This window comes from Cylas formicarius, unplaced genomic scaffold (genome assembly GCF_029955315.1).
Source record: "Cylas formicarius isolate icCylForm1 unplaced genomic scaffold, icCylForm1.1 PGA_scaffold_10__41_contigs__length_53128322, whole genome shotgun sequence".
Classification (NCBI taxonomy): Eukaryota; Metazoa; Arthropoda; class Insecta; order Coleoptera; family Brentidae; genus Cylas; species Cylas formicarius.
The window spans coordinates 6,268,421-6,290,491 of NW_026844214.1; the positions used below are offsets into that span (position 1 = coordinate 6,268,421).

At 31.0% G+C, this 22,071-nt stretch overlaps 6 protein-coding genes across 6 annotated transcripts; 3 read left to right on the forward strand and 3 right to left on the reverse strand.

Moving 5' to 3' along the window:
• The first annotated feature begins 2,544 nt into the window (after window positions 1-2,544).
• Window positions 2,545-3,222, forward strand: LOC132697707 (kxDL motif-containing protein CG10681). The gene is made up of 2 exons (XM_060663283.1): window positions 2,545-2,810; window positions 2,874-3,222. Exons 1-2 carry the CDS (start codon window positions 2,665-2,667, stop codon window positions 3,214-3,216), a joined length of 489 nt encoding a protein of 162 aa, XP_060519266.1. The 5' UTR covers window positions 2,545-2,664; the 3' UTR covers window positions 3,217-3,222.
• A 259-nt stretch (window positions 3,223-3,481) lies between these two features.
• LOC132697709 (ubiquitin-conjugating enzyme E2 T-like) lies at window positions 3,482-4,392 on the reverse strand. The gene has a single exon (XM_060663297.1). It carries the CDS (start codon window positions 3,942-3,944, stop codon window positions 3,486-3,488), a length of 459 nt encoding a protein of 152 aa, XP_060519280.1. The 5' UTR covers window positions 3,945-4,392; the 3' UTR covers window positions 3,482-3,485.
• Window positions 4,393-4,582: 190 nt separating this feature from the next.
• LOC132697698 (probable ubiquitin-conjugating enzyme E2 C) lies at window positions 4,583-5,936 on the forward strand. The gene is made up of 3 exons (XM_060663273.1): window positions 4,583-5,108; window positions 5,163-5,479; window positions 5,632-5,936. The coding sequence occupies exons 1-3, from the start codon at window positions 5,005-5,007 to the stop codon at window positions 5,733-5,735; spliced, it is 525 nt and encodes a 174-aa protein (XP_060519256.1). The 5' UTR covers window positions 4,583-5,004; the 3' UTR covers window positions 5,736-5,936.
• Window positions 5,937-6,227: 291 nt separating this feature from the next.
• LOC132702436 (syntaxin-16) lies at window positions 6,228-7,577 on the reverse strand. The gene is made up of 2 exons (XM_060671036.1): window positions 7,185-7,577; window positions 6,228-7,127 (listed from the first exon to the last, which is right to left on the reverse strand). Exons 1-2 carry the CDS (start codon window positions 7,263-7,265, stop codon window positions 6,276-6,278), a joined length of 933 nt encoding a protein of 310 aa, XP_060527019.1. The 5' UTR covers window positions 7,266-7,577; the 3' UTR covers window positions 6,228-6,275.
• Window positions 7,578-8,184: 607 nt separating this feature from the next.
• Window positions 8,185-11,257, forward strand: LOC132700578 (XK-related protein 6). Its single transcript, XM_060667994.1, has 4 exons — window positions 8,185-8,972; window positions 9,040-9,195; window positions 9,246-9,439; window positions 9,538-11,257. Exons 1-4 carry the CDS (start codon window positions 8,384-8,386, stop codon window positions 9,793-9,795), a joined length of 1,197 nt encoding a protein of 398 aa, XP_060523977.1. The 5' UTR covers window positions 8,185-8,383; the 3' UTR covers window positions 9,796-11,257.
• A 1,727-nt stretch (window positions 11,258-12,984) lies between these two features.
• LOC132697166 (pre-mRNA-processing factor 39) lies at window positions 12,985-21,376 on the reverse strand. Its single transcript, XM_060662462.1, has 13 exons — window positions 21,035-21,376; window positions 20,687-20,979; window positions 19,862-20,299; window positions 19,587-19,724; window positions 19,211-19,516; window positions 18,830-18,955; window positions 16,765-17,039; window positions 16,101-16,380; window positions 15,520-15,902; window positions 15,299-15,458; window positions 13,782-13,937; window positions 13,587-13,723; window positions 12,985-13,487 (listed from the first exon to the last, which is right to left on the reverse strand). The coding sequence occupies exons 1-13, from the start codon at window positions 21,060-21,062 to the stop codon at window positions 13,232-13,234; spliced, it is 2,976 nt and encodes a 991-aa protein (XP_060518445.1). The 5' UTR covers window positions 21,063-21,376; the 3' UTR covers window positions 12,985-13,231.
• Between the last annotated feature and the right edge of the window lie 695 nt (window positions 21,377-22,071).

A 22,071-nucleotide genomic window follows, 5' to 3' on the forward strand; every position in this document is an offset into this window, starting at 1 on the left:
TCAATAATTAATAAAAATAATTTTTTTAAATTATGAGTCCTTTCTAAATTCGATATGCGCAATTCATTGCAACAAACATTATTATTATTTCAATATTACAATTACAATGACCGTTTGATCTTAACACCTAGGTTTAAAATACCTACATGTATGAAAGCTCAGCATTAATTAATTTATCAAATTAGAAACCTGCATTAATAAATCCTAATTAAAATCAGAGAGGCCAGTTTAATTAAACATTTTAGAGTAAGCATACCAGCCAAACCTGGAAGAGTTTTCTAGAATATACTTTTTGGCGTTTAAAGAAAAAATATTATTTTTTTTAATTTTCTTTACACATATAGGACGCAGGTTATAATATTTTGGTCCTAAATAAATTATTGTCTGCTGGTATACGTTCCCTCCAATACGAAGATTAAAAATTATTAAAACAAAATGTAACGTTTATATCAACCATCACTCCCATAATATATAACGCAACCAGTGCGGCAAAAGGCATTTGACTCAAGAGTTTATTTGACACGAGCGACTAAACAGCACTAAAGAATTATGTTTTTTATTACATCAACCTGAAGCCATGGCTAATCGGGACTAATTTTTTATGTCAAATATCGAGCAGGGATATTAAATATTTCTTTAAGAATCTTATTCAGGATAGATTTCATTGAAAGACACTTACCGATTTTTTTAAAATGAAATATGATTAGAGTTAGTTATGAACTTTACAACGCTGTATGTTTTAAATTAAAAAGGATTTTTAATTCCCATCTAATAATAAAAATAATAGAAATATGAAATTCACTCGCTAATTTATATGTTAATTTTGTTTACATTAGAACTTTCGAATAATAAGATCTATTAAAGGTGTTGTTTTAAGATGACACTAAAAAATAAATGTCCCTTAAAAAGTCTTTTTGATCATTATTTTTTGAATTTGTATAATTAAAATTTGTAATATTTTAAAATCACATAGAAAATAATCGTTATTAAAAAATTTGGACATTGGTCTAGTTACTTTTAGATAGTCCTGAATATGAATCTGTAGTCATTTTAATTTGAAAAAATTTCTTAGTCGATGCTATATGAAAAACCCGTTTCATTACTCTTTAGTAAGATCTACCCAGCAAAAAAGTTTTATTAAACAGTCCGAGTTGGCCATGACTTTAAGTTGAAGCCATAAGCAAAACAAAGTTGTAGTGCACATTTCAGAGTTCTATCCAACAAAAAAAAATCATCAAAATCCATCTATAAACAAAGAATCCTGCTGGCGTCTTCTGTTGAAAGTGGCGAGCAAGCAAGGATGAACATGCCCAAGAAACGACATTTGTATTGTTCAAGGACTTCCCATCCATATGCAAGACATTTGCAAAATTAGAATGGCAACTAAAGCTAATTACCTCTTTCTGGATGCCAAAAGAAAGATTATTACTTTATATGTTATAACTTTAACAAAACAAGGCCAATCACCTGTGTTGCATCCGTAGCCACACATGTTACTGCAGATCAATTGGTTACCTAATATTTTAGAGTTCTTGCCTAGAGTTAAAAGTGATATTTTGAAGACTTGAGGTTCAACACAGAAGTCCAATGGGAAGAAGTTAATGCATCGTGCCAGTTAAGAAGCACAATTACATAGGTATTGCTGGTTCTCTGGCCTAGGTTGTATATGAGTTAAGCCTACCCAAAATTACGATTGTGGTGAATTCGGTTATCTAACTCATGAGTTATTCGACTGTTCTTTCCATTGGGGCAATTTCATATCAATAGTATCCTGTTCCATCAACCCTGACTTAGTTGGATTTGGTATTTATCTTTCTATAGGGATCCGCGAAGGACCCTCCTCATTGAAGCATCCTTGAGGGCCAGTGAGTTTGTCCACCACTCACCGCTGGACAAATTGCCCCTGTTGCATGGCCATTAATAGTAAAAAAAATCTACACAAGGGACCGCGGATGGTGGTGCTGATGGGTTTAAAAGTATAAAACCAGGTGGCCGAATTACCTTATTTAAAAAAATCACCCGAATTATATTATTTTACAACATTGTTATGTCCCTATTAGTAATCCTGCAGTTTACGTTTGTAGTAGATTTTAACTGTGATCACCAAATAATACAGCATTGCCAAACTGTTATATTTTTTCGATTTAACCAGGAAATTATTAAATATTTAATTGTGTTTATTTAATACTGTCAATTGAGATAAACTGAATTACGTACATTTAAAAAGTTTCGCGATGGGTCAAGGCAGACTACAAATATTTAAACATGTTTCAAAATTCAAACGAATACTTGTAAAATTTATTTATTTATTGAGACAACATAATATCCGATTCTGCGCAAAACAGGAATTGGTAGAAGTGGATCATCACCGAAACCTATAAAACCTCAAATATTCAAAGTACTATTTGAAAATAATTCCAAATTACCTATATCTTAAAAGGTCCATCCAAAACCAGGTCAAAGAGAAAATATTCAGTGTGACCAGTTTGAAAATATTTGGAATCACAATGGAAAAGTTGACAACAAAGCATCATCAGTTACTATTGAAACTATGGGTACGGCAACTGACAATACTGCTATGATCATCCCTTCTACTCTACGCGTAAACTTGAGGAATACGCTGTATTTACATTTATTATTAAAGCTTTTTTATTGACATCAACAATGGATGAAACTAAGGGTACACCTGAAAGCGAATTTAGCATAGAATGTTTTCAAAATTACTCGGCACCGGAAGTATTTATACAAGGGCTAGCTGGAATTGTTGACCAGCAAGATGTTGAATCTATGATCAGAGCTCAAAAGGAAATGTATAATTCAGTTTTCATTTTTGTGATACTACAATGAATTTATAACCAATTTCTTTTTTTCAGGTTGCAGAGATTTGAAAAGACCAATGAAATGTTGACAAACTGCAATGTCTTAAGTGCAAATCGTTTAAAAACTGTAGGGCCGGAATTCAAAAGACACATCCATTTACTTTTAGATATGAAAAAGGATCTTGATTATATTTCTAAAAAAATTCGCGCAATCCGCACAAAAATATCAGCTCAGTATCCAGAAGCTTTTATTAAAGCTCTGGAGAATGATATTACAGAATCAGAAAAGGAAGAATGTGTAGAAGAATCTAAAAAAAGCAATGATAATAGAAGAAGTTTACATATTAAAGGTGATAGTGCAGAAAACACTGATCTGAGTAGGAGAGCTTCAAAATAAAATCAATTTAAATAAAAGAAAACCTGAAATTTTTCATAATTTCTCACACATGAATTGCCATAATGGATTGTAGCAGAATCAGTCTGGTACTAGTTTTCAAATTTTTTGCAATTTATATTAGATTAATTGAATAGTTCCTGTAATTATGGTTATTCAATGTTATCAGCTTAATTGTGTGATAAGCAGGAAATAATGAATTTTGGTGATTTATTACAGTATATTATAACATTTTCTTAAATACATACATGAAACTTCAAAATGCTAAATTGTCAACAAGCATATTGTATTGTGTATTCCTTAGCCTTCTTCACAAAATCTTCAATGGATCTTTTATATTGTTCAGCTATATCTGCTATGAGAGGATCATCTGGATTAGGTGTTTCTAAGAGCATTCGAATTGCTATCAGGACTCCTTCTAATCCAATAGTAGGCTTCCAACTGCCTTTTGGTGGCATTTTGATTAAGTCCATACAGATTCGTCCATTTTCATCAATGTTAGGATGATAAACTTTGGTAATAAACCTTATGGAAGGCGGCATAAATGGATATTTCTCTGGTATTATAATCTCTAGTTTAAAAATTCCTTTCTCATAAGGGGTATTTTCGGGACCAATTATCTGAGCTTCCAAAACGTTCATATTTTCATCTTTTGCAAACACACAAATTGTTTTCATATCTGAATTACCTATTTTTGAAAGTTCGCGTGCTAAACGCGTTTGCCTCTGCATACTAAATATTTTTTCTCAACAAAACGTTTCAAAATTGTTTCAACTCCAAATCAAAATTTAACTGAAAGAATGGTTGACACAGACCACAACCACAGAGAGCAGAATTTGGTAAGTTAACTATTATCTCCAATTACTCTTTCGGTGCGTATATGATTATGAATAATTAAGGAATATTTCACAAAAGCCTTCAGAAAAATCAATATGAAATTTATATAAAGCAGCAAAATGCCAATAGGCCCAGTTCGCTAGTAACCAAAGCCAATCACCAGTAAATTAATAGCGCGCATTGATATGTTCATACTTATATGAAATAGCCCATCTCAATATTTTTTTCATCGGGGCTGAAAAAATTCCTATATTTTTAGCATAAGCATGGCCTCTATATAGCTACTAAAAATACGTATATATTTCCTAAATATTTTGGGAAAATTTTTACAAAGAAAATGTCGCAACGTACAGATTGGTTATTGGTTAGGGCCACTATATTATCTAAGAGCCTTAATAAAATGAGTTGGTGTTCTATAAACTGTGGCTAAAAGCTCAAACTAGTTATGTTATCCTTAGATAGATCAAAGGGCAGTAATGTGCTGAATCAACCGTTTTGTAAAGTAGTTTTAATTATTTAGTAACTAATAGGCTTATTAATTTTATTATTATTAATTTGTGTAAGTATAGAGAAAAACGTAATTTTGAATTAAAGAATTGTTAGTAACTATATTGTTTACTGTAGGACAACAATTTTCAAAATCTATTGCATTAAAAGCCAAAATAGCAACATCAAAAAGTCAAACTATTTTTTTTCCTACACAAGAAGTATTTCAAACTTGTTTAGTAATAAGTAACGTTTCTTCGAGAGATCTATCATTTGTTATATTACGTTTTCTTTGTGTCTATGGCTTGTGATTTAACGTCTTTGTTTCGTAACATCCAACTCAACTAACCAATTTTAAATCAATACTTTTGATTGGTCCATTCAAATAACTGTCAAATAATACTATTCGAGTAACCGTAATCTTTCTTCGATCAATCAACATATTTTAAAACCTAAAACTTCATTAAAATGTCGCAAAACATTAATCCCTTGCTTGAGCAACAATCTAGTGCTGTGAAGCAAAACGATGATTCTAAAAAACATCAAAACGACAGTCATGCGGTTACAAAAAGGTAATGCCTGAAAATTGTTGTCTTACCTATTAGTCATTTACCTGGTTGTTTCAGACTTCATAAAGAGCTGATGACCCTGATGATATCTCCAGACAAAAGCATTTCAGCATTTCCAGATGGGGAAAACTTGTTTAGATGGATCGGAACAATATCTGGACCGAAAGATTCAGTCTATGAAACACTTAAATTTAAATTGACTTTTCAATTTCCCAACACGTATCCCTACAGTGCACCAGTTGTTAAATTTATTACGCCATGCTTTCACCCAAATATTGATTCCAATGGAAATATTTGTTTAGATATTTTAAAAGATAAATGGTCGGCTTTGTATGATGTTCGAACTATTTTATTATCCATTCAGTCCTTGTTAGGTAAGTAGCACCAATATACAAGTTATTGCTGTTAGTATGACATATATTCCTGTACCCATATGTCAGATTAGCATTTTTAGAATTTGCTGTTTAATTTTCATACACTGTCTATTTATCTACATTGAGGAAAATTTGAATATTGAATATTTTAGGTGAACCAAACATTGATAGTCCATTAAATGCTTTAGCTGCTGAAACTTGGGATAAAAAAGAAGATTACCAGAAATATGTCTTCGAAATGTACAAAGAAATCTAATAAATATTATTTCTGATATTGCCATCTAATTTTTTATCTTCTATTTAATTTGTATATTTGATTAGTATTTTTTTAAATTTTGTTATCAGAGACTCACTTGTCCCTTATTAATTGTAAATATATTTTAACTAGTGAGAACATCTAATTTTCATCAAAAATTTTTGTTTTTGTAATTTTATTAGTCAAATCAATGAAGTGAATAAACATTTGGTGGAATTTTTGTTATATTTTTGGTTTTGAATATGTATATTAAGAAATATCATATTTTTGTTTAAACAGATTACTTACTTATATTTTTGCCATTTAGTGAATCACAAATGATTGCTTTCAATACGTTCACGCAGTCATTGCCAAATTTAAGCCACATTTAAGGTCAAACCACTGCTATATAAAATTCAAACAGTGTCTCTTCAAAACAGTACTTGAAATATTCAATAATTTAATTAAATAAATAGCTCTGGGAAAGGAAATGGTAAACATTAGAATTTGAGATTCATGGTAATTATTTTAATATCTTAAAAATAAAATTCATTAGGGGGACTAGAACTTAACTAATATTAAAATAAGCAACAAAAGTATTGTAGTTGCAGTTAACATGATAATAGCACACATTTTTCTGTTTTTCCTTTGGTAATTATCAGCCTTCTGAAGTTGTTTGAAGCCCTCATAAACTTGAACCTGTGTCTGTTCAATATTGTAATCAATTCTATCTAAAATTGTCCCTTGATCAGCAACCATTCTACTCAAATCTTTAAATACTTCGTTCAAATCAACAATTGATTTTACAATTGCGTTCACTTCCCTTTCCCTTTCTTGTGCAAATTTAGTATTCTCTTCCTCCAACAGAAGAAGCTGGTTCTGAGAAATATGTTTGGAATTCATAAAATAATTATCAATTTCCTCTGAATCTTCATTTAGTAATTCCAGATCTACGTTTTGGTCAAAATAAATTTTTGATCTGTCCTCTCTTGATTGTATTTGCCTCAAATAATTATTTTGGGTCGATCGAAAACTAAAAGATAAATCCTGTAGAGCAGCAGCTAGCGAACGATAAACATTGACAGTTAGTCTTTGTTCTTTAATTCCACTTTCAGTTGCATGACTTTTGATCACCTGCAATAACCTATGAATTTCATTGAACATTCTTGTTACTTCCCGAGTACAGTTATCTATTGCAATTTCTTCATCTGAAGTCTCGTCAAATGTAGATTTATGTAGGTGCCGGGAATTTAACTGCTTTAGATCATTTATTTTATCCTTTAACCGAGGTAAAATCATCTGTGCTTTTTCTAAATAATCGATCCAAACTGGAGGCATTTTATTATCATTTCGGTCATAAGCGCCTTCTTCTAAATCATTTAAGGAAACCAAATGCATTCTTTCAGAAGTGTCCTACCAAAAAGAAAATTATATTATTTAAGCATTTGAATTTAGCAGCCAAGAATTTACTTGGTCAGGGTAAATCTGTCTGCTCCTAATGGCATTATTTCTCATTAAAAGAAATATATCTGTTAAAGTTCTTGATGCCATCTTTATTATTTTTTATTTATAATTTACATTGCTGTATTTCCACAAACTTAAATTTTCTGACAAGTATAATGGTTAACCCTATTCATCTCTGGATTCTCTGGGCAACTAGACAAAACAGCGCCCACTGAGTAGCCATAATCTTTTATTACGGCGAGTTTTGGCGGTTAACCGTGTTATTTCGGTTGATCATGACGTAAACGCCCTGTAATCCAAAGATTTGTTATGGTTTTAGTTACTTTTTTTGTAACAGAAACATTTTCTGATATGTATTCATGGTACTGACGGTACACCAATGACCTCACGCTCGGTTTGAATTTAATGGTCAAATGTCAAAGTAAACAGATAAAATGACAAATGATAAACAATCGGGAAGGCAATTTTGACTTTCTTTTAATTCCAGACATTTAGTCCTAAGTTAATGAACTGGATGTAATTTAGTGTACTCATTGATATATTGCCCTTCATTTTATTGTTAATAGTCTCCATATTTAATACCACAACCAAAACCCAAAAAAACAGCCGCAAGGAAATAAAAAAACACACTGGACCGCCAATAGCAAATCACAAAACGTCCGGAACTAATTTGCCTTTGGTCAAGACTATTTCTGTGATGTCATAAGCATTGCGTACACAGATTTATTTATTATCGCTTTTTTATAAAGAGAAAAATAATAGCATCGTAAAGCTAAATGATATGACACAGGAAATAAGTTATAAACCCCCGCAATTAAATTACGAATATAACTATCCTCATTTGTTTAGTGATCTTGGATTCGTGGGATCCCTAGAGGACGGTATGATTTATAGTACGATTTAAGAGGTATCGGTACCATAGATCTAATGTGTTAAAAGGCCTATGATCAGTGTCTTGTTTTGATAAATTAGTCACTTTAGTCGTGCCTTACTATTCTGTGGTTAGTACAAATTTAGCCATTATCTTAGGTTATAACAGAGTATTATTTATAACTTATAAGGAAAAGGCTAATGTAAAAATTGTCAAATGTATTTCTGCAGTGATTCATTCTTAGGCGAAGATATATTTATTTAGGGATTTTATTTGGAAACGATTGCCAAAGCAACAGTAACATGAATACATCCTAATTCCTAATTGGTGCCAAATGACCGTCTTACATCAGAAAAATATGTGTGATAGCGATAAAGATGAAATAGATAGACTGCCTTCAAAAGACAGGGTAACAAACTGGGACATAGCTGGTTTTATAATATCCATTGTCAGCCACTTGGTGGATATATTTTTTGATTGTAATTTAGCCTATCGATACTACCTTAGCCAAAATTTAGGATATTTCTTTGCAACAGTGGGGTTTATTCTAATACCAGCTGTTATTAACACTGCGTTTAGTTTGCGGATGTATGTATTGGATCAAGATAACAAACATGCAGGGGCAACGCTAACCAAAAAATGTACCAAAAGAAGATTTTTATGTATTCTAGTATTAATTTTCCAACTAGCACCAGTACTGAGATATTTTGATGCCCTGCAATACGCTGTTAAGTCAAAAAAAGCTGAGAAACATGGAGATCATGAAAACCAGCGAAAATATTATGACTTAATGGTGAAGGAGGACTCTGATGTTGCCTTGCTCAGAGTTTTGGAATGTTTTTTAGAAGCTGCTCCTCAACAAATATTACAACTTGCTATTATCTTTTCTACATATGGCAAAGAAATAAATGGAACATTCACATGTAAGTGTTGGTATACAAATAGAGAGTAATAATGGCGAATAGTATTATATGTATCCACATATTTTAGTATTCCACCAATTTCTCTCAATTGGAAGTTCATTTGTTAGTATGGCTTGGTCAATGGCTGCATATCAAAGATTATTACGAGTCTCATTGAAAACTAAACATAACATTTCCTGGGCTGGGACCATAGTACAATTTATGTGGCATTTTTCTGTAACAGGTATTTCACAAGTTTCTATAGTTGTAAGTTTTTAAAATAAATATTTACAGTATCCAGGATTTTATGTATAAGCGTAATTGCTTCTATTTATCCAGTCCAAACCATATTGGTTCTTGTCTTCCACTGGTTCATCATGACAATATGGCTCTCTACAACCAGCGCCGACAATACATTTTGCGACCACAATAAACTTTATGATTTTCTTTTTTATTCAATTTTTGGAGCTGTGTATATATTTACTCAGGTAAGTTGTATTATGCTGTTTTAGATACTTTAATTAGTTTTATTATTATGAAATGAAATTATTTTGTGTCAATCATCTAAACTGATTTTATTTGTTAGGTAGTCTTAGTTGAAGGACCAACTTTTTTGAAGTACGTAATATTTTATGGAATTCTCTTTGGTGAAAATACAATTGCAAACATTGTTTGGGCATATGAGGCAGATGAACATTCAAAGCGCATGATATACTATAAACCAATAATTTATTTAAATGTAATTCCATTTATTGTAGGCATAATATTTATGCTATTGTACTACAAAGTATGTCATCCAAGTACTGGTTATAATAGGCAAAGGGTTTCTGCAATAGGAAGCTAATATTAAATTAAAATTTTTATCATTTTAATATATTATTAATATTCTCAATTCAGTGATATAGTCAAATATTTTTGGAATTGTATTTGTAGAAGGTAGAATTGTGCTTTTCACAAGGAGATTTTTGTGCAAGTTTGGTTTGAAATAGACCCATTTTTCCTATTTGTTTTGTGCAATGTGAACAAAAATGTCCTCTAGACTGTTTATCTTCTATTATTCCAACTTTTAATAATTAAATTATTATTTTAACAATAGTATCAAAATACAAATTGTAAACATGGTAAAGAACACCTCTAAAGTATCTGGAAAAACAATTAAAGAGATATCCCTGTACCTCGATTATAGGGTTTCATTTGTATAGCTTTGAGTTTTAACTGATTGATAACTTATAAGTAAGAATCTTTAAAGAAACCGAAATAACTATTTTCCTTATTTTTATAACTCACAAAGTTGTAAAGTGTAGTCATCCATTATTGTTTTCAATCACAACTTATTCTTAGAACTATTTTTTTTTAATGTTTTACTTTCTGAAATAAATAAAACTTTTTGATTAGAAAATTGAAATAATATCTGTTTCTAAATATTACAAGTAAAAACAAGAGTAAAAGAGGGCTATTTTTTTATTTACTTTATTATTAGCGTTTTACACCTGGTCAAAATATAATTATTACTACCTTCATTAATTATAAATATTAAAGAGGGGCTCAACTCATTTATTTAGAATTTAGTTGAAATTTATTTATTTTTCATATATTTATAATTTTTATTATTTTTTCTCCTATTTTGAGTGATATTCGATATAATTATTATTTTTAATTAGTTATATTTTGTGTAATAATTTATGTTAGTTGTAAGTATAGAGTTATTTGATTAAAAGTATCAACAAAAAAAATTATATTAAGTTTCACCTTTACCACTGGATACATGTTTTATCAAAATGGTGAAATGAATTGTTTTTTTACAAAAACTGTAGTCGGAATAGTTAAAAATATAATTTACAATTTAATAGTTTGCTAAAAATTAATAAATGCTGATACTGATTAATTGGATAACTAAATAATTTAGTATTCTTTTTGATTCTAAGCTGTTGGAATTTTTAACTGTAAGACTGCAAAAGAATGGATAACTAACTAAAATATACATATAAATATAATAAATCGAAAGGTTATAAAGCGTCCTACAGTCGCCCGAACCATTTGGTTCAAGTTTTCACAACGAAACAAATATTACTCAAGAATTGGTTATTTGTCTGTTCTTAGCAAGTCAACTTATTAAATTTTTAAAGAACACTTAAATGGAACAAATATTCTAAATATAAACTCATAGACTGAACATTTACACCATTTAAATGTAAAATAAAGGTTTATGTTGTATTCACAGCAATTTTATTTAAATCAAATTATGTTATCTTTTCCGTTTTTCATTTACAGCCAATAATTTACCCATAAAAACAGAAATGTTCAGGATTTTTTGGAATTTCTGGTCATAAACCACCTATATATAATTCAAACAATGTTCGAATTAGAGGTTATAGCCCTCAATCTTGCACAATACCTGGTCCATGAATTTATCTAATAGAGTAAATGGTTTTCGAGAAAATAACTCTTTTCTGTAACTATGCGGTATCCGTAATAGTAAATGACGTCATCGAGCCTGTATTGAATGCGAGAAATAGGTATTTTCATATGGATTTTTTCAAATATCTTGAGCAGCATATGTGGTTTTTTAAACGAACTAGCCATATCTTTTACGAATTTTGATTTACGACTAATAATTTACTCTGCAAAAGCTAAAGTTTCAGGGTCTTTTAGATTTTTGTAAATAATTGAAAAACTCCGTATATAATCAAAAAAACTGCTGAAATAAAAGTTTTGGTCTCTGATCTTCCGCTTCTCCATGTTCATAAGTTTTACCGATCGAGTCAATAGTTTTCAAGAAAATAATTATTTCCTGGATGCCAAAATAACCCTTTTTTTTTAAATACTTTAGCAATTTAAATATGGGTATGGATTTCTAATACCCTACCAAATCTGATGACCGTAGTTGCAAATTTAAGGCACCTATTATGTTTTTTAATATTGCACGGAATATGCTGTACAATAGGTGAAACGCTTAAATACAAAAGTTTTAGCTGTCTATATGGGCCATACGGTCATATGAAAGAAACTAACAACTGAATCAGAGCCTTCTAGTTACGGTCAATTATCATTATAAACGGAACACTATTTTCAGTTTTTGCAAATTGCCGACTCACCTCGTATATTATTAATAAATCATCTTCTAGTTCAAGGATTTTTTCCATCGTATATACCGTTTTTGAGAACTGATTTTTTTTCGAAACACTTCCTGACCCCCCAGCCCACCCAATTGCAATAGGTTTCTTTAGGAAACAGAGCTCCATGCGTGTGTTAAATTTCAATTGAAAAGCTTCAAATTTCGGACATATTCGTGTCTGCAATATCCAAAAAACAGTCGAAAATCCAAAAAAAAAAAAACACGGACGCCAAAGTCCGATTGAAGCTATTTTTAACAGGTTTATGTGTCTCATGGGTCAAAGGAGCCAAGTCTGAACGCCGTAGCTCTAACCGTTCGATAGTTATGGCGATTTAATGCCCCATCGATAGAGAGCGGAACAGAGAACAGAATATTATAAAAAAATCATATTTGTACCTTTAGCACCAACCGTTGCCGAGATATGTTTCATTGCCAAGCAATTTTGAAAAATTCGACTCGATTTCATTGATTTTTTGAAGGCAATGAGATGTAATAGTAACAACGAATAATGGATAATTTGATCTACTTCATCAGTGACTAATACGAGAGTGAAGTATAGAATATTTACTTTTTCTGTGCAACCTAATTCTTTTGTTGAAATAAGACAATATAAACAGTAACGCCATGTTTTTTATTTAATATTTAATAAAATATACATTTAAAGAAACTAACTCAAAAACATGGATTAGAAAATAAAGAGATAAATGGATAATTTGATATTTCACTTTAATTTTTTCTCTAATTGTAGATTTAATATTGGCGATTACGACATTTTTTTATATTATTTGCCTAAATACCACCAGTTCTCAGCTTACATGTATCCAGCAAAAACTGACAGTTGATGGTTGTTTTGCTCGGTCATGTGATGACGCATGAAAATTATTTAAAAAATTTTTGGGCGTTAACTAACCAAAACAATGATGTATAAACATTTATTGTATTGTTAACACAAATACAAGTTTTGAAAATCAAGTTATGGATGTTATTTACAGTATCATATTTTCTCAGCGAACAATTTAAAACTATTTAGAAACTCTAAAACTAACATAGACAATTTCAAAAATGGTCTACAGCTTTATATGAAACATTTTCAATCATTAAATTACTTCTAGCAAGTGATTTCCAAATACAAAAATTACTCTTTTTCAAAGTGTCGGGAAACAGTTTAATAGCCATAGCCTCCTCCATATCCACCCCACTGATTGTATCCACCATATCCACCTTGAGGATATTGCCAGTTTTGATACTGATACTGATCACCTTGACCGTATTGTGAGTAGTTATATTGACCTTGTTGTGAGCTGGAGTATGGGTACGTCTGTTGATTTGATGAACTACTGTAATTGTAATTACTGTATGAACTTGACTGTGACGAAGACGAATTCGTGATTTTTTCTTTCTTTGAAGAAGCCGAACTCTCACTAAAAATATACGGAAGTGCGAATTCTTTGAAATGCTAAATTATTTTTTTTTTAAATACCCTTAAAATTGACATAAGGTCAGAGTAAAAAAAAACTTACCTCTTGGACTCCTTTTTCTTGGAAGTTTCCTTACTAATCTTAAGTAGCTTTTGATATTGCTCCTGCGCATTTTGCACTAATTGAACACTAGAGCCGAAATCTTCTAAATATTCCAATTTTCTTTGGGCAAACAGTACCTAATGTTTAGAATAAAAATGTAGTTGTTCTAACGTGCTACTTACGATTATATATTACCTTTTGCTCGGCATCTGCAGTCTCCTTTTCCAAAAACTCATCCATAATAGTGCAAACCTCCTCTTCCGTCACATCTTCCTTTTGTAAAACGAGATCAATCAATTGCAGATATAATCTCGGATTATTGGGATCCTTGTTAATAGCCGACCTCAATACCTAAAAAAAGAATGAGGCATCACATGCGCTGTAATGAAACGGCAAAAAGGAAACAATTTTTGGTTTCATTTAATTAAAATTAACCTTTCTTTAATAAGAGAACCTGGGGTCTTTCGGACTTCACAATCTGTTTTTTTGTTTGTAAATAATTCCCCTATTTCTTTGAGTATTAAAAATCCTCTATAGTTAATTTGACATTTTGTCGTTCATTTTTTTTTATTGTGGTCCGTCCCTCTTATATGTTGTAGAATATAAAAGGATAATCGTGAGAATATCCCACAGTATTCTGTGAAACAAAGATGGAATCGCTAAGTGTTACTTGTTATATGTTACCGGCTTATTGTGACTGTTAAAATTAAAGATTGCAATAAAGTGAAACCGCAGCGAACGCAAGTTATTTTTTCAAGACTTGGAAAAAACATAACATAAAACAGAATAGTTTTCGCCGACATAACAGATTCAAATCTCGAAGAAACAATATATGACTGCCAATTTTCTTGGTTTAGCTCGCGAAACGGAAAATGCTGTAGCGACTAAAAGTCAACCAATGCAATGGAACCACAGTAAGAAAACATAAAAAAAGTGTGTACCAAATGCAACAAATACATATGTCCAGAGCCCACTTTATTCAAATAATTTGTTCCGGTGGCCAAAATGTCTTTATATTATTTTCATAGAAGGTTAGTTTACCTTTATATTATTTTTATAAGATATACTTATAGTAAAGATTAGTCTTACTTATCTAATTAATTTAATTAGTAATTACTTAAAATTAATCAATAAAAGCACAAAACAAGTTTATGATTAAAAATTAAAATGGGGTTCTATTTTGTTTTTATGAAAACTAAAGCTAGACTTTTCCAAAAGGTCTTGCCTTTCAGGGGGTGATTTAATTCGGAAATTTACTCGCAATGTCTCGACTCTACAATCGGCATCCATTTGAAATTTTACAATGGATCTGGCACTAATACATTTGAAATTGAGAGAAAAAAATTGAAAATACAAGATAAACAACCACGTGGTTGGAAAACTTTACAAGGACGTGCAAAAAAAGCAAGAAATTAATATTTTTAGATGCTCCAAGGGCAACAATAAAAAACTACTACTCTAACATAAAATTAAGGGAAAGCGGTTCAACAATACTTGGCAATTGACAACTTTAAGGTATTTTTTGTTTAATAAAATGGGAGGGTGTACCTTGCAAATAAACATACTGTTTTTGGCCTCTTTAAAAACAAACCAACCAAAAAAAGCATAACCTCATTGTGAAAAAAATGTTAAACGCAGCAAATTCAAAGTAGATTTTTTGAGTTTTTTTTTTTTAATTAGAATTTGTATTTTGTATCTAAAATTAAACCAACCTCCTGTGCTTTTGAAACTTCCTTTAAAACTTTCAAACAAAATCTTGAATACTTGATGGAGATATTACTTGATATCATTTTGTTTTTGGAGTTATTCATATAATGCTCAAAGAGTTGTGCACACTTTTCGTGATCGGCACGACGGCGTTCCAAGTTGATTCTAAAAATAAAATGTTTCTATAAACGCCTCTCCTATATTAACAACCAAATAACAGATTTACCTTCTGTAAGCCACTTGCAAGACATTTGGAACAGATTTCTCCAAATTTACCAAAATTTCCGCCGCTCGATTGTGATTGCTGCACGCCTCTTCAAATATCGCCCACTGTAAATGAAGATTGGGCTTTTTCAAATGATGTATGGTACAAGCTCTTTCATACACATCTCTAATTTTGGATTGTAATTCCGAGTCCTTGAGACATTCAAGGTAATGCACAAATTTTAACCAGAACTCTTCATATAGAGCACAGGCAATGAGACATCTTTCGAACAAGACAATGATCCTTACTCTGTCCCCATGCTCAATTTCATAGTCAAGATAATCTTGCCAATTTTTTAACTGACACCTTTCGAGAGGTTTAACATGGAAATAAGGTCGCTTTATCTGAAAATTAAACACAAATACAATTCTGTTCTCGAAAAAATACCCAAAAAATAAATAGTCTTTAAACAATCAGATGGCCTCTGCATATCCACAGAATATACGGAATTGCTCTGCTCACATAGCAAACAATCGATACATATGTATCATCACAGGAAATGTTCCAGTGTCTAACAATTTTTAAATATAGCTTTTACTTACACCTTCCTCAAAATTCCACCTTGCAGTGACTGCATTTACAGTGTTCTTATGAATTTTTCTTCTTATAGAGACAATTCTTTCCCTAATACACTTTGTCTCTTCATCGGAACTAATTAATTTGGAATCTTCATCGCCTGGAGGAACATCCGCATTCTCGGCGACATTTTCTACTGCAGAAACATCATGCTTCAACATGTGGCGAACTTCTTTACGCAGAGCCAAAAACTCGTCAACTTCAAGGACTTTGTTCGGAGGATTAGAAGAAATGTGTTCTTGAAAACTGAAAACAAAACTTAACGCATAGAATACAGAACACCCCGATATTTTAGCACTTTTTGATAAAAAAAAAACTTGTAACGATAAACTCAATATAAAATAAGAAAATAAGAAAAAAAAAAGGTCGTTAGAACAACATTTTACTATTCGGTGATAAGAGAAATCTTTTTATAATGGACAATCTCAAAATGTTTATATAAATATTTAAAATAGAAATTGCCTATTTTTAAAATGAACCGGGAAAACTATTTGGACTCAAATTTGAAAAAAAATGTCACCCTGTAGATGTCGACTTTTGATAAATACCAGCTGACTATTTTAAAAAGTAAGACATATAAATTGCAAAACCAAAAAAAAAAGCTTGATAAACAAATTATCCGATATTTACTTGTCAAAGTGTGTAGTATAACCTTGTGTAGGGGTAGCTAACAGCCTGTCATAAATTGCTGTAACTCTTTGCAATCTTTTCGCTTCTGTTTCCCATTTAATATAGGAGTCCCACAAGCGGTCCGATCTAAATTCCAAACCACAAGCTGTGAGTGCTCTTTCAAACTGGGATCTTATGTACTCTTCGTCATCACTGCGTGTTGTTTTAACATGTGTTAAATAATGGATCCATAAATCGACTGACAATGGAATGGCTTTAAGACCTCTCTCAAACACCTTGAGACACAATAACTCAAATCAGAATCATTTTATTAACAACAGGTAGAACAGTTGACAAACGACTTTTTAAATAATCTTGGGGTTAGAAAGTTTAATTTGAACAAATTTCAATTTAAAAAGCTAAAGTTATTAATATTTTGTTGATAATGAAATAAAATCCTTAATGATATGCCATTAACAATATTATTTAAACAAAACGTTCAATTCTGATCTTTTGAAAATTAAATTATTATTATTAGATTCGCTAATTTATTAGCAAAACATAGTGAAAATTAAACCAACAATAAAATGAAGGGCTATTCAAAAAATCAGAGCACAATACAACCAATATTATATTAAGTACAATGTGATATGTTTCACAATTTTCACTCAAACTCTTCTTCTCTCCTTTCTTCTTAAAACACGATGAAATGATGATCCACCCTTACTGCAGTCCTATATGATATTGCCTTAAAGATGTACCATCCAAAGGTGTTCATATATCCTTTTTGTTTCAAACACAATTTCTCTGTATAGAAGTTTGAACTGATAACATTGCACAGGAAGGCTCGCCTGCGATTCTAATGTCCAATCATACTTTAATATCTCCATATTCATTTGCCATAATATAACTGTATAAAATAGTAACCATTTTCAAGTTAGCAAACGTTTCTCCATTTAAAGCAAACCACATCATTTCCAAATGGTTGATTAAAGTATAAACGAAGAGTCCAATATGCCTATGAAGAACTGGAAAAAGAGGAATGTAATATTAACGAATTTTTCCTTTAGAAGGCAGGATGATTCTGATTGTACACCAGCACAAGAAGGGTTATGTTCTTTCTCCATCAACATCAGTAATCCTCAAATGAGAGCATGAATTACAAAATTATTCTGCAAACAATAACAATCCTGTTTTTTTTTTGAGGTAGATTGTTCCTCACATGTCGACATTCTTTTCTTCAGCTACCACTCCATCCAATTTAAAATATTCACATCAATATCCACTAATTAATACAAAAAAAAATGTATCCGCTCTATTACAAAAACAATTGCTACAATAATATCAACAAAATAATTGATATGTATTATTTATCTTATGTATTTAAAAACAATAATTTTAATTTTTAAGAACAAGATTATGTATCTTTGACATCTTTGGTAAAATATAAACTAACCCCAAGGCATTCAATAGGTCATTTATAACAACTGGACTACCTGCACAAACAGTCTGAAATCAAAGTTATTTTTCATATTGTTACAATAATTCACAAGATATATAGAAATTATCCTAAAATATAATCACATAAATTAGGTATATGGTCTTAAATTTATATTTTCTTACATTTCAGATGGTTTGATCATGTGTCAAGTGACACATACAGACAGTGATACAGACAGCTGTCTAGAGATCCATATCATCTCGTTCCGTGACCATCTTGCTTTAAAACTTCTGTCAGTGAGAATGCGATGAATAAGTCCAGATTTCTGGTTTATATTGTGGTTAGCTTCAACTCAACCAGGTTCTTTTTATAAATTACAACAATTTGTTTTTAACAATACAACTTAGTCACAGTATTTATAATCATATACACAATCATATACAATACATAAAAAGTGCCAATAAGTAACCTATAAAACTACAATCGTACATAACTACCATATTCATAATCAACATAACACTACTGCGATATTCAGCTTGTTGCTTGTCGCTGAGCTGTAGAGTATCAAAAACAATATTTAAGTTAATGAGAAATAAAGGCGAAATAAATGATAAACACTTTAAATTTTAATTATGAAAAACTTACCTCCTCACACTTTTTTTTGTTGCCCTTTCTTTTTTCATAATCTGCATATTTGCGCCAGTAACCGTAACAGTATGGATAGTGTGAAAGGAATGCATCATAGGCTTCACGAGCTGCTTCCATATCATTCTACATCAGCAATGAAAATATATGTCACTAACACCTTATTAAAACAAATTCTTTTTATGAAATATCGAATATCGAAGATTTAAAACGTTTTAGTAATTTTGGGTCTTCTTTGGCAGCAAGATAACAGGGAAGGTTTTTTTTTAATTTATTACTTACCAAGTAGTATTGTGCATCTCACAAATTTTTGGTAAACATTTGTTTTTATAGAATTCAAATATTAAAATTACTGGAAATGTGTTGAAAAGAGAAACTTACCTCTTGATCAACATATTGCAGCAAGTAAGTCCAACCTGTAAAATCTGTCGGATCATCATTCACTGCTTTCCAGTACTTATCAAGTTCTGGCAACTTTTTCGTTTTAGTAGGTTTAGCAAAATCAAATTCATTACTTTCCTTGGATTTATCATCTTTGTCTACAGACATCCTTTTAGGAGGCGTCTCATTTTCGGATGTTGGAGAAGTTGGATCGTAGTCTCCATCACTGACTTTGCGCTTTTTAGTTTCAATTTTAAGACCATCGTCTTCCTTTTTACTTGTAGGGAGTTCGTCTTCAGACACAACCTAAACTCATTAGCATTAATATTACAATCTCAAAAATATTGAGTACACCAGTACACTATAAAGAACATACTTCAGTATCAGCTGGTAGCTCAGCCCTCTTAGGACCAGGTAATTCTTCATCTGAAACTTCCTCTGCTTCTGGCACCTTAGCAACAGGCACACTAGGTAATTCTTCATCAGAAATATTTTCAGCTTCTGGATCTCCATTCTATATATAAAAATATCCATTAGTATTGTTATAATTATTACCATATATTCGTATAATGTAATACTATATTGTTTTAAAACTTCATATAAAAATCGCTATTTTAAACTTAGCAAATTATTATTCGCAAAGCAACAAACCTGTTCTTTTCCTTTTTCAATAGACTCATCTTTTTCAACTGTATTGGATAAGGTAAGTGCATTGTCCTTTTCTGTAGATTTTTTGTTGTCTTCCAATTTCGCCGATTCAAGTTGTTCTTCTGTTTCTGTAATGTCTGTAATGATTGGATCTTCAATACTTTTTCCTTCCTTTAATTCCTCAACATCTTCAATTTGTTCCATTTCATTTAAGTCATCATTTTCTAAATTGGAATTTTCTATTAAGTTATTGATATTCCTTACTCTTAGACCATTGCTGTTGTCAGCATAACCTTGAGAATCAGTTTCATTACAATTGTCAGATATTGTTTCGGTAGATGCACCATTTTCTTCATTCTTATTAACACTCTGTGTTTCTGCACTAACATTTTCATCTGTGTTTAGCAAATCCTCTTCAAGCATTTCAATATCATTTAGCACCTAAAATGCAAAGTGATCAATAAATATCTATGTGTTAATATTTCCACCCCTTTTAACATCATAGTCAAGAATATGTTATAAAATATGAAAAAAACTATGCGATTCTAAATAATATTTAAATAACTTATACCCAAAAAAACTTGAATTTTGTAAGAAAATATTGCAACTAACAAGCACCATACCCTGTTTCTATTATCAAAGCGGAGATCTAGTACAGTACAGTACATTTAAGCTCAATTAATAAAAAGTGAGAATTTAAAAATATAGTTGTTGTGAGATTTTACTTCGGATCTAGTTTGCCGTCACATATAAATAACAGTAATAATAAATCATTATTACTGTTATATAAATAAGCACCTTAGGCAAAAATGTGGGGTCTTCGCTTACCAAATTATTTTCCATTTCATTATCCTTTCTCTCATTTGTTTCACTTTCTATTTCTTGACTAAAGGTTTCTTCCTCAGATTGCAGTAACTTCTCTTCTTGTACGTCATCATCTAACTTTGCTTTCTTTTCACGGGGTTCATCATATGCAACTTCATCATTATCTTCTTCATCTGTAACTTCAAGTTCGACCACAACTACTTTCTTTTTAAGCTTTCTACTTGCTGGCCCTGGTTTTACTTTTTTTTGAGGACTTGCGTGAGTGCGTAAAGTCCTACCAGAACGAGTCTTCCGCACTAAAATAACAACTTAAGTGGCCTATTCCAAATTCGTAAGAGCACTGTACCCTACCTTCTTTAGTTTCTTCGGTATCCGACATAATTTTCACCTACTTTCGTTCGATTTGCAATGTAGTATTGCAATTTTATTAATAAAATAGTAAGTACGACCAATTTTATTAACAGCAGCAAAACAATTCGCAAAGGAAACGTCGCTAATGGCGTCCTACCCACAGATAAAATTGTTTAAGCTTAAATGGAAAGAAAAAACAAACACCCAACAAAATAGAAAACTTTTTGTCAAAGTCCACTGCAGTATATGCAAAATAAAAAATAAAGTATTATAAATTTAGAAAAATTTTTTAATTAAAAGTTGTCCAACAACACTCCTACAGTTTACGTGTTTGAAGAAGGGAAAATTATTACTATGGTGGCCAAATGACATCCAGCTGAACAATGTTGCCAGACTGCTATATTTATTCGATTTATTTATGAAATTATACAATAGCAATATTCTGGTTATATAATTTTTTTTTTTAAATATAATTTAAAACTGGCGTAGGTGTGGATGGATCAAATTCTCCATCATGGCCCAATCATTTCGAATAGTACCAGGATCGACAATATTAATTATAGGTACCGGTCCACGAGTCAATATAATTTTTTTGAAAATTAACGATCAAAAGTATGCACACGATAAAACACGCCGTTTTCGAGACATTTCCATTGTTATGTTATTTCAAGTAAATCGCTGGCTAAAAAACAGCTCATTACCTTTATTTTAAATAAACGGAATAAAAAGGGACTTCAACTGATTAATATGCCCTAGGCATAACGAATAATGACAAATAATAAAATTATGCATTCGTGAAATGTTGCTCATTAATGTCAAAATTTCAAAAACTACTTTATTTAATTATTATTAATAACTTATGTTGTAACTCGATGTAATGTCTTGTGGTGTCAATAAGAGCCTCTAGATACTTCTTGTCCGTTGGAATGTTGGTCTTGTCATTGGGATATCGATATTTGCAATGGATATTTAATCAGCTAATCGTTCGATTGATTCTCTACAACATCATTGGCTGAAATATGGTTAACCCTCTTTGT

Bases quoted from the DNA above. Each gene is read 5' to 3' on its own strand.
- LOC132697707 (XM_060663283.1), top strand. From the start codon at position 2,665: ATGGATGAAACTAAGGGTACACCTGAAAGCGAATTTAGCATAGAATGT. The intron at 2,811-2,873 runs GTATAATTCAGT...TCTTTTTTTCAG, and splicing joins ATCAGAGCTCAAAAGGAAAT to GTTGCAGAGATTTGAAAAGA.
- LOC132697709 (XM_060663297.1), bottom strand. From the start codon at position 3,944: ATGCAGAGGCAAACGCGTTTAGCACGCGAACTTTCAAAAATAGGTAAT.
- LOC132697698 (XM_060663273.1), top strand. From the start codon at position 5,005: ATGTCGCAAAACATTAATCCCTTGCTTGAGCAACAATCTAGTGCTGTG. The intron at 5,109-5,162 runs GTAATGCCTGAA...TGGTTGTTTCAG, and splicing joins AGTCATGCGGTTACAAAAAG to ACTTCATAAAGAGCTGATGA. The intron at 5,480-5,631 runs GTAAGTAGCACC...TGAATATTTTAG, and splicing joins ATCCATTCAGTCCTTGTTAG to GTGAACCAAACATTGATAGT.
- LOC132702436 (XM_060671036.1), bottom strand. From the start codon at position 7,265: ATGGCATCAAGAACTTTAACAGATATATTTCTTTTAATGAGAAATAAT. The intron at 7,128-7,184 runs GTAAATTCTTGG...TCTTTTTGGTAG, and splicing joins GACAGATTTACCCTGACCAA to GACACTTCTGAAAGAATGCA.
- LOC132700578 (XM_060667994.1), top strand. From the start codon at position 8,384: ATGACCGTCTTACATCAGAAAAATATGTGTGATAGCGATAAAGATGAA. The intron at 8,973-9,039 runs GTAAGTGTTGGT...CACATATTTTAG, and splicing joins AATAAATGGAACATTCACAT to TATTCCACCAATTTCTCTCA. The intron at 9,440-9,537 runs GTAAGTTGTATT...TTTATTTGTTAG, and splicing joins CTGTGTATATATTTACTCAG to GTAGTCTTAGTTGAAGGACC.
- LOC132697166 (XM_060662462.1), bottom strand. From the start codon at position 21,062: ATGTCGGATACCGAAGAAACTAAAGAAG. The intron at 19,517-19,586 runs GTATGTTCTTTA...TAATGAGTTTAG, and splicing joins AGCTACCAGCTGATACTGAA to GTTGTGTCTGAAGACGAACT. The intron at 13,938-15,298 runs GTTGGTTTAATT...TTCTTTTTTTAG, and splicing joins AAGTTTCAAAAGCACAGGAG to GTATTGAGGTCGGCTATTAA.